Source organism: Sander vitreus, chromosome 6 (assembly GCF_031162955.1).
Source record: "Sander vitreus isolate 19-12246 chromosome 6, sanVit1, whole genome shotgun sequence".
In the NCBI taxonomy this organism is placed as follows: Eukaryota; Metazoa; Chordata; class Actinopteri; order Perciformes; family Percidae; genus Sander; species Sander vitreus.
The window spans coordinates 9,341,295-9,353,278 of record NC_135860.1 but is presented as its reverse complement, the minus strand read 5'-3'; the positions used below and the strand labels follow the sequence as shown (position 1 = coordinate 9,353,278).

Sequence of the window (11,984 nt, the reverse complement as noted above, 5' to 3'; positions counted from 1 at the left end):
TTTATATTATATTTTTGTCAATGCATTAGACAACCCTAGGCTACAAATGACCGTACACAAATTCATCTTTTTGAAAAATCGCAAAACTCAAAATTAAGAGAAATGGTCGTGGACATTAAGTGGCAAAAGATGTGTAAATGGCATACATTAATAACCGTCGAGTAAATGTCTGTCTCCAAAATCTGACCTGCTACTACTCAAACTTTGTATTGCGTAGCCTATTTGTGTTAGATTAACGGCACACTTTCACTGAGAAAGTAGACCAATACAATATATTTAAAAAAACAAAAACAAAAAAAACTGTTGGAAATAACTTCCCCCTGATCTGGAAATAATAGCCTAAAAATGTTTAGCTTCTTTTACAAACTTAAAAATTGTAAGCTTCGTGGATGTACAATTTGAACACTGCTGTACAGCTTTCCACGGTGATTTCGAGTATCAGTATAAATGGAAACGTAAATGTGGTGGAAGGAATTACAATCCAGCGCGTGCAATAAATCTCTCCATGGACCCGAACTGCATCCTGGTCTAATATGTAGATGTCAATGTAGGAACAATAATGCGCACTGCTTCTGTGGCCCGTGACTATGGGTAGGCCTATATAGACTATAGACTACGGAAGACAGAAGGGCCTAACTTTAAGACTATAGGCCTTTAATATAGGCTATGACTTAGAGAAATTGAATATTTATTTAGGTGCTAAATAACATTAAAATATGTTGGCTGTGAATGTGGGCCTGTCTTTACTCTTATTAAACTTTAGGGCCTGCCGTTTTTTGTTTATCCTTTTTATCTTTTTTTCTCTATCTTTAGAAAATAGGCGGATTTTTGCCTGCAGGCAGCTCTTGTCTCCGATCAAAGATTCGTCACAATACGCCTTTTAAATGCTTCAAACATGACAAGTGATGATGGTTTATATAAGGAAAACAGCTCAATATGATTGAAGGACGCCCTTTAGGCTACTCTAAATAAAAAAGTCACCTAGGTACTACTACTTCTACTAATAATAATGATAATAATAATAATAATAATAATAATAGTAGTACAAATAATAACCACTCAATGAAAAGACAATAATTCCGTATTGATATTGCACAATTTAATACTGCGATTATTACACAAAGATGTGAACAACGTCAGACTGTGTGGACTTAGCAGGGAATGCCTGAGGTAAAATACTGTTGTATATTCCCTTTAACAGCACATGTACACAGCTTCTGATTTAAAGGAGCGCCTGTTACATAACGAATCACTGCTATTGAGACTGAACACATGGTGCGCTGACCACTTCCCGATGCTCAAGCACACCGAACAGCATTCCACTTTATGATCATGTTTATCTTTGTTTGCCTGGTGATGCCACAACAGACAACAACAAAGGACGATTGGTTTTGGATCTTAATGAAGACAAAAGACCATTTCTTGTATATATGTTTTATGTAAGTAATAAAATATTACTATAACATAAATATAAATGTGACTTTGCAGTCTACATTTAGCAATCAACATACAACCAATGTAGTAAACAAAAAGAAAAACATACTGAAATCCACTGCAACATAACCATTAACAGAGCTAAACAAAAAGCTCCAAACACGTTTAAGAAATAAATATATATATATAAATGGTCAGATTCATAAATGAAATCATATTAAAATATCTTCTTGGAATTAGTAAGTGTACAAAACTGCCCGGAAAGAAACAAAAACAAAACAATATCTCAGGACAAATACAAGTTTACATATTGGACATATTTACATATCGGAAATAATCCTGGCAACGTTTTCTCTAAAATCTTTTTTTCCACTATTATTCTTTTTTCTTGAAAAAAAAAGTTTCCTCTCATCTGTATTGGATAGCACTGCTGTAGGCTTTTGGACTGGTCCAACATTGAGAAATGACACACAACGCATGAAATTTTCAGATTTCCTATCAGGTCAGAAAAAAAATAAATATAGGTTATCTAAAGTTAAGTCCCTCCCTTCATCGCTTCTCTTTAAGGTATGATTATTTTCTTTTCTCCGAATCCAGCGTTTTAATATAATACAGTGGATTTATGGGACAAAGGAAACACGGTGTGGTTGTAACCAGATTGAAACATCTAAAAACACAGAGGAACAAAAAAATAATAATAATCATGTACAGGCGTGATATTCCGACATGGGGCACTGAAGTTACCTGAGTTATTATTACTTTTCATTTCGTATTTGACCAATCTCTCTTGAAATGTTTGGAATACAACAGGATTAACAGGCAGTGAGCAGTGTGAGCTGACAGCGCTCTGTGGTGATAACCAGGAACCTGTAAACATGGGATGTGTTATGTTTAAGCCTGTGGAGGTCAGCTCCACTCACAATTGTATTAACAAATCTAAAATTGCAATAATAATTTCCAACGAAAGAATAAGTGCTCCATGCAAAGAAAAAAATAATTTGAAAACAATCACCCGCCCCCCCCCCCTTCCAAAAAAAAATAAAAAATTAAAATAAAAAAAAATAAAATGTGTTTTTAGAATTACCTCCTTTTAGCGTCTAGTGCTGTTTGCACATTTCGACGAGGTCAGCTGCAAAGCTTTAAATATTTTTTTTTTTAAGGCATGCAGTCAGAACTTGAACGTCCTGTTGCACTGGACGTTTTTCTGAAACGTGTCTGACCTTAATTATGAGTGTTTTCGGGTGCCATAATTTCCATCACTTTTCCACCATCAACTCCCACTGAGTAAACAGAAACATTAGAGGCTGCTCTGATGAGTTACAGTACCTATAGCAAATAATGAGAGAAATCATAAACAAGTCTGCAGAAAGAGACACTGAAGTTAAAGTATTTCCAAACCAAAACATCACACTCAATATAACAAAGAAAGTATACACTAATATTCAGAAATCTGGTTAATCAGTTTAAGTCTGCAAAAGCAAAAATGTCCATTCGGTGTATAGGCTATTCATCTCCAGTGTTGATCATTTTTCAGGCAACCAGCTCATTCTGGTGAGCGCCAACAGTTCATGGTACAGATGGTCTCAGTTGCCACATTTAATTACTCCCCATTTGAAACAGCCATGGCATATCAAATTAACTTTGTATGCCTTCTCCTCCATATAATTTTGGTAAATAAAGATCTTTGTTTCACTTTAAACGCGCACGGAATCAGTAATAGCGAATTCTTTTTTTTCTTTTTTTTGTCTTTTTTTCTTGATTTTTTTCTTCTTAACATGTTCACTCTTGCCATCTATTTGTGGGACATGACGATCTCCGAATACTAAGGGCAAAACTCATCTGTTCAACTTTTCCATGTCTCTTTTCTCTCAGGAAAACAAAAGCCAAACTTAAATACTGTAAACTCCATAGTCCCTTTCCCTTTTCTATCCCCCCGCGGAAATGCTCGGATTGTTCATGAAAACAGTCACTGTACAGGACTCTGTAGTGTGCGGTGTAGAGGAGGGGTCTCTGCTTGGGAATATACGTCCTCCATATTCGGGTGAGGGACCCCAATTGGTGTCATTCTCTTTTCTTTTTGTCTTCTGTTGCAAAACCAAACACGGACAACCTCTTTTTCCAACTGCAGAGTGTTGGCTAAACTGCTGATTTCATGAGCAGACGGCTTTGGGCATTTTAAGAAATGATTTTCCAGCGCCCCTTTCACCCCTACTTCAATGGAGGTCCTCTTCTTTCGTTTCCTGCCCTGCGCAGCAATCTTGTCCAAATTGGTGGGACTGCCCGTGTTTGAGTCTGTCTCCTCCAGCCACTTGTTTAGGAGCGGCTTAAGTTTGCACATGTTCTTGAAGCTGAGCTGCAGCGCCTCAAACCTGCAGATTGTGGTCTGAGAAAAGACGTTTCCATACAGAGTGCCTAAGGCCAAGCCCACGTCCGCCTGCGTAAAGCCCAGTTTGATCCGCCGCTGCTTGAACTGCTTGGCGAACTGCTCCAGGTCGTCGGAGCTGGGCGCGTCCTCGTCCGAGTGGTCCTGGTGGTGGCTGAACGCCTGCTGGGGCGACTCCATCTGGTTGTCGTGGCTGCCCGAATCGTCGTGGAGCGGGTCCCGCATGCCATGGTGCAGGGAGCCGGGCTGGGGACTCAGCATTGCGTTGAGGTTTGTGTATCCAGGCTGCGAGTAGACCAGTGGCTGGTGGCCGTTGGATGCTGGGGACAGCGAGGATAAGTGGTGCGTCGTGGTAGGTGCCCAAGAGCCATGGTGGCTACTCTGCGTCTGCTGGTGCACCAGGTGAGATCTGTGGTGGAAGCCGCTGCTCAGGTCCTCCCGGGTCGCCTGCACGCTGGCTTTGTGCTCCTGCTGTCCGATGTGGGTGCCGCTGGACCAGTCGGTGTTGGAGGTGGGCAGCCACTGGTGGTGCGTCAGGCTCATCGGGTGTCCCGTGTTAGTAGCCGCAAGCCCTTGCAAGTACTCGTGGTGCATCATTTTCTGCACCTCTCTGTAAGTCGTCCCCTGATGCATCCTATCCGAATCCGGATGCATGAGCGGGTTAGACGGTAAGGAGTTATTCCTCGGAATATACTGAGCTGTTGTCGCCATGGCTCCTACTTCGAAAACTGACGAGCACTTCGGAGGTCTCCAGGCTTTAGAGCCCAAACGCAACAACCTGCTCTGGGAGGTCTTGGGGAAGAGCGAAGACACGCCTCCCTTCCGCTTGTATTGGCTCCTCTCCGATTCAAGCCCACTAGGGACATATTCAATAGGCGCAGGGTTTCAGAGCATGGTAGAGCACATTTTTCGCACAGGATGGATAGAGCTCCGATCTTACATATGTTATAGAAAAACACATGTTCTATCTATTAAATGTCTCTTTGAGTTTTTAACAGTAGGCTACTCATCTCATTTCGTGTAACTGCGCACAGATAGCCTCCCGTCTGTCCGTTCAAATTTTTTTTATTCCAATTCTTTATCTCCAAAGAAGGTGAACAGGGCTGCAGCAGCGGGGTATGATGAGGTTTCCCTGTGTTTAGATCGGTTGTTTTGCAAATAACCACGTGGGGGAGTACGGAGATCTTTTTGAAGGGTTGCCCCCCCCGTCCAACATACACACATGCACTTACAAACACGCGCCCGTGCACCTTTATAATAGGTCACTGATGATTATAGCGCTCCTCATTTTAAATAGATTACAAGGCGCGATGCTCCAGCTCTGCAGCCACCCACACCACGAGAGGCGTGTAAATAAGCGCTATGTGATGTGTCTGTGAATGCTGCTGTAAACGTGTGACAAATTTGAAAGCATTTGCTTTATTTCAAAGCCTCCGCATATGTCATTTATTTGTATTGTCTCGGTAATTTTCAGTGTTGTATGATCTCATCATCACCACCCACTTAGTTATGATAGGCCAAGATACGCTCGCTCGCTCTCTCTCTCTCTCTCTCTCTCTCTCTCTCTCTCGCTCTCTCGCTCTCTCTCTCTCTCACACACACACACACACACACACACACACACACACACACACACACACACACACGTATATTGCAGGTGACTATTAGCCTATACCCAATTTATTCTCATCATTCAGTATCTTATTTTGAAAAGCCGAACGCAACGGTATAGAGGTTACACATGTAATAATCATTCATAATTTATCACAAAACAATCTAATTTAATTTTTTACATGACATTGTATCCTCACTGCCAAGCTGCTGCAGTTGTTCTGGATTTTCCCTGGAAATTTAGACTCAACCGATTCAAGAAAATAAAATAGGCTATATATTTTTTTTATATCATTTACCTCTCGAAGCATTTTACTAAGCAGCAACTTGGAGAGAGAAACCTTGTGTTTCTTCCTCCTGGCTCCTTCCTCACTATACCTCTCCCGGTTGATCTGATTATTTTTCCCTTCACGTTTTGTCCCAATAGCAAATTACCAATTCTATGAATTGCAAAGCAGCCTCAGAGACGCTGAGGGGTAGAGAGAGAGGGGGGGGGGATGCGAAGATTGAAAGGGATCTTTGCAAACACAATCACGTTCTTAAATGGAAATGCGGGGCTTTAAACAAATCTTACATCTCTCCCGTTCCATTCGCCTAAAACTCTGCAATCAGGCACATGTTCCACTCCTTCTAAAACAGGAGCTTTTGGGGAGCTTTTTCAGGCGCAACAGTCCCATTTTAATCATTTACCTGAAAGCAATGTTTTGCCTTTTATCTCTGCGCGTGTTTGTTTGTTGTCATCTTCCCCATGCGACTATTCGCTGTCTATTTACAGGACGACTCAACTCTAGTGTTCATTTTAATCCGGGACTACATGACTAAAAGGTAAGTTGTCTCCTTTCTGGGAGCGCGTCCTTGCTGTACTCTTGTCTCCAGCGTTAACAATGTAGCGAATGTGTGTGTGTGGAAAATGTTGTCGGGGTCACAGGTGCTCGTCATCATCTCTTGAAAGGCGTGGTTTTTGTCCCATCCTTTATATATTTATTTGAGATGAGTGGGAGACAATCCGCGCGAGTTTCCTGCGTGCTATTTTAGGGCAATTTATTAGTAACAAAGATTTTTAGATATATGATGATGTCTTCAGTGCATTGTAGCTTTTATAGGCGGTATTAGTGGTATATGTCATTTTAAGAAACACTTCTAATGATTATTATGTTGCATTTTGGAAACATGTTTTTCTTTAATCCACGTGAAAAAAATCATTTGCATTTAAACGGCCTTATTCTAACATGAAATAGAATGAACTAAAATAGTACCTACCAAAACATATATTTATTGAATTAAGCATCATTTATTGTAATTAATTGGTGATAGAATATGGCATGGGGAAAGCCTATACAATGTAAAAAAAAAAAAAAAAGATGGAATAATAATAACACGTAAGACATTGATGCACCATGCTTCTCTAACGCGACTCGTTAATGGGAAATCTCAGTCACGACATTTCTTATTGTCAGTATCTTAAACTCCTGAGGGAGCTCAGTGGCTGTGTGTCACTGCTATAAGGGACCGGAGCTCCATGCAGCTCTCAGTTAATGAAGATGCGTTAGCCATTCAGTCATTCTTGTCTCCCAGTCTATAAAAAGCAGTGGTTTTTGCCACACAGACCCAGTCTTGTGCTTTGCCATGCCAGCGAGGGGCTGTTGGAAAAGAATGATCCAGATGCTTTGGCCCTTTTGTAAAGAATATGGCCTTGTGTGCGCTGAGGTGCATTTTTGCTAGGACGCTCTACGTTTCCATGGTGCGCTCGATGAAAGGGATCACACAGAACTTAGCGGCGAATGACAGGCCGTACAGGAAAAGCGGCTGGAAATGAACACGATATGATGGGTTTCCAAAAAAATAGAATGAAAAAAGAAAGAAATTGCGAGGCACACTCAGTGTGAACCGCAGATATGAGTGTGGAGGAAGTTGGGTGACCCTTTGACTCGAAATAAAAGTGTGTGCACAAGTCTCTTCTTTGTATCACCCTGAAAACACAATTCTCTGATTTATTCTTCACTTTCTCGCGAGTTTCTAACCCGTGATGTCCTGACATAACGTGAACATGCAGGAACTGAAACATTAGAACTTACTCTCTATAAATAATTGTGACATGGACAGGATACTATAAACGTTATGCTTTTGCTGACCAAACGTACTTTGCTTACTACATTTTTTGGAAACGATGTTTAACTAAATGCAGTGAGTGTATTTCTGTGCTACTGTAATTTATGGGGTTATTTTTTAGAATGAAGGGCCTTTTCTTTTTTCAGTCAGTCAAGTGTTAATCTTTTCCTCAGTCTACTTGATATGCAGCAGTCATTGTCAGGACGCGCCTCAACCAATAGGACCCCATCGACCCTTCAATTAAACAACTTTCTCTCTTTCTGTCTCTCAGGCTGGCTATCAGTACAGTAGGGGTGCAGTGTAAAGAATAAATAATAACGCATACAAATGAGCCATGACAAATACGAGAGGAATTGTAAAATAACGTCACAGCATTTTCTGCACTCATCAATAAGATGATGAAATAATGCAGAAAAGAAAAGTGCTATTAATCAAAAAACTATTGAAAATAATCCAAACTCTATTTTAAAACATGAATAAGACGTTCTTTTTTTTTTTTAAAGTAAAAAGTAAGATTTTAAAGCAGGTTATTTTAGTCCTCTTCCTATACATATGCAAACATGTAATTTCGAAATAAAGTTTTGGCTAATTATCGAGTTTTATTTCCACAGGTATACCTGACACAACACCCTCACACTCTTAAAACGCCTCGGCCTCATATTAGATGTTAAATACAAGTCTTTCTCAATTCCAGAGGGAACATTTCGACCTGCCACAAGCTATGTTTAGATTTTAAAATTCCTGTGATGTACCACCCGAACTACAGCGAGTAGAATAATATCCACCAACTCACTCAATCAGATAATTGTATTTCGTTTCCAGTTTTTGATAGACATGCGTAATAGGCACTAAATATGCAATAGCAACAAAAAAAAAAACGTGTTTGCCCATCCATTTTGAAGACTAAATCGTCCCGTGCTTTTCAGGTAACTTTTTTCCCTTTCTTTTTTGGCTAATGAACTTGGGCTATTCTGCCAGCTTCCCCTGAGAATGCAACGGAGGGGGGGACGCTTCTCTTGTGGTAAAAGGTGCGAGTTTCTTCCTCTAGCTCTCGGCTAATTAGGCGGGGTCTGAACGCGCCAGAATGAATATTCATGAATGGCACCAGCGCGCAATTAGTAGTGGAGAGAGTTCCCAACTTCAATCCCCAAACAACGCAGTTTGCAGAGGAATGGGGTACTGGTCCCCCCTACTCCATGTGTCTCTGCTTCTGCTTAAGCACTCTTTGAGCCCTCACTTATACTGTCAACTCTTATCAGCCAGTCTCCTGCTCCCATTCTCAAAGCAGCCACCAACAAAAGTGATTTGTCCACTTCATGTAAATCTCCATGTTGGGAATAACAGCTAATCCAATTAGATTTCTCAATAACTTCTGAAGAAGCCAAAACAGATATTTATTGTGTCAGTTGAGGTTTTGGAGTTCTTTGGAATCACAAAATCTAATTTAAAATCACAATATCTAAAAGTCAGAATTTTTAAAAGACTTCCCTGATATGACCACATGTCGAACACACTCCATGGGGTTGAAGGTCTTCACGTGTAGCAGAAACTGACACGCAAACGTACACGTGCACTTGCAGAAACACAACCTGCATGCACCGCCTAATGACGCATATCATCTGACAAAACACAATTTCATAAGCGCCACACCTCACTATTACAAATCCGCTGAATTGCCAATGGCCCCTGGTGCACACATCTGCTGCCATCCCCTAAAGCCTCCCTCTACCTGTCTCTTGGTTTGTGTGTCACATCGGTGTGAGCCTTAGCCTGTGTGGCTGGCTGCCTGTCCGTCCGCCCACCGAGGACCCACAATCCTCTGCTTTGAATTCAAGATCATTCTTATCCCCGACCCCCTCCTGGCCCAGCGCGTTTGCCTCTTGCCTCCATAAAGACGTGTTTATGTATGTATGTATGTGCAGAGGGGAACACGGGGAGGTTTTTCAAGGGTTGGGGGGAGATAAGCAGAGGGATTTGAGGCCGGTGAATATGGATGGGGTCCCTGCTTTTAGAGAGCACCGCTGATAGAGAGGTAAACAGCTCCTGGCCAGGAGAAGGAAGGAGGGGGAGAGTTGAAGGAGGACGGGTGGCTGATGCATGCACTGGCATACATTTGAGGCCTAACTCCATATCCCTCTCTCTCTGTTATTCACTCACCAACTCTAAGGACTATCTATCATTATTCCTTCACCTTATTCTGTCGTTATATTGTCGAGTTGTTGCTTTTGGACAATCTTGTGGATTTCGACAATGACGTTCCATTATCAATACACGGAGAGCGAGGGTGTTGGCAAACCTCAGGCTCAGAAGTTTTTGGTTTCTTAGTGCTGATGCTGCATTTGTTACGAACGGTAAAATCAGTGCAGGTTATAGATTACAGGTGGCATTATTTATTTTGCATATAGACTGTCAGTTGTTACTGCCAGTCATGGTAACAGTCATCATTATTGTTACGAATATCGCCATCCTCATTCAGCATCAACTGTATCTCTGCAGCCATCCTGCCTACAACTCCACACGCTTCTCTTATGTCCTCTCGTTAAGATGATGACAAGGCCGGTAACATGACAATCTTACACTTCTGACCCTCTCTCCTTTTCTTTCTCTCTGTTCCTGTCTTCTCTTCTCCTGACAGGTCCCACGAGGCTCAGCGGCTGGCCAACACGAAGGCCACGACACAACAGGACACAGCAGGAGTGAGTCGACGTGTCTCACACATATTGTCACTGTGTGTGTGTGTGTGTGTGTAAATATGTTGCCTGGTATGGAACGTCTGTTGTTCACGACTCTGCTCGGTCCATTTTCCACAGTCTTTACCCTTTTATTTTAGAGTTGAGTATGAACAAGCATGACTTTACGTGTGTGTGTGTGTGTGTGTGTGTGTGTGTGTGTGAAGACCGAATCACTTACTCACTTACAGTATGTAGACCTATTGTTTTGTATTTTTTGTAATCTTTCAATATTGGGTTAATGAAAGATTTTAAAAGCCGTTTTCTAAACCCTAAAATACATGATCATTTAGCAAAAAAGTCCTGTTTTAAGTCCTGATAATTCATGTCACAGTTGCCACCTTACCTGACAAAGCCTCAATGTGCTGCACAGTTTTTAAGACTTGAAGCATTAGGTGAAGGTTGGCACCTTAACCTCTAAGCCACAGGATTGCCAATTTCTGTTTTGTTTTATTACAGTTTTAAACGGTGAATAAATTTAACTTTATTTGGTGAAGAATATCTTTGCATTTGGCTAATTCAGAGTAGTTGCTTTGTTGAACAGGTAAGCCCTCTCAGGCCCTGACTTTCCTTTGGGGCAGCTGCTTAGTTTTATCCCACTTGATTGCTCTCTTGGCCACGACACACACAACACAGCTACTCTCTCTCACACACACACACACACACTCCAGACACACACACTCCTAAGAACTTCCCCACTAAGGCCCCACCGCAAAGTTATTAATGAGCTGTTTAATTTTAATTAGATAGTAATTCATGTTAATGCCTGCTTAATGGAGCCAAATAATTCCCCTCGGTCACTCAGGGTCTTTATGTTTCGTTTACCAGCCCCTGCAGTTATTCTCTGGCTTTTGTTTTCATATTACATTTCCAAGTCTTTTTTTTTTTTTTTTGAATGAGTGAATGATGAAACCGTAAAAACGGGAAACATATGGGGTAAGTGAAGCGTGTGTGTGTGTGTGTGTGTGTGTGTGTGTGTGTGTAAGAGTGTCAGTGTGTATCAGTGAGAGTGAAAGCTAGTAATGTTTGTGTTCTTATTATTTATATTTCATTTTTATTCAAGTGCTTATTTAACCAACTGTTTGTCTATGAATGTATATGTACCAATACCCACGCACACTACGTACACACCCACACACACCCACACATGCCCACACACACCCACCCACACACACACACACACACACCCACATACACACACACACACACACACACACACACACACACACACTTAATGCACAGGCCACTACAGTAAATGCCTTAAGTCAGACCAAAGAAAAGGTCACACTCAGTATTGAACGTTAAGCAGGGTTAAACCCTCAGGTTGAAGTGCAGGTACGAAGACATTTGCAAGAGAGAGGTTGTGACCTTTTTTTCCAGGCCAGGCCTCAGAGACACCCCCCTTGAGGTTTAAACATCGGTAAGGCTGTGTAGGAGTGACCACACCGACTCGGACCACCGCCTGTGTGTGTGTAAGGAGGAGCGGAGGGGTCAATGCTGTTGAGTCTGTCTCGGTTCTGTCTGGGTGCCTCGGCTCTAACGGAGCACTAAGCTGAGTGGTTGAATTGAGTTAGTGGCTACAGACAGGCATTTAATTGTTGATTGACCAGTCTGAGTGCTTCCTGGGCTGGGGTCATTGCAGAGAGCAGGCGGGGAGGTCCCCAAGCCCCAGCAGCAATTTAAGCCACGCACACCCAAGCGCCGCAAAGGGGCAGAAA

The 11,984-nt window shown here is 41.8% G+C and overlaps 1 protein-coding gene across 1 annotated transcript; it reads right to left on the bottom strand.

Moving 5' to 3' along the window:
- Nucleotides 1–3,400: 3,400 nt before the first annotated feature.
- Nucleotides 3,401–4,528, bottom strand: pou3f1 (POU class 3 homeobox 1). The gene has a single exon (XM_078251820.1). The coding sequence runs from the start codon at nt 4,526–4,528 to the stop codon at nt 3,401–3,403; it is 1,128 nt and encodes a 375-aa protein (XP_078107946.1).
- Nucleotides 4,529–11,984: the final 7,456 nt, after the last annotated feature.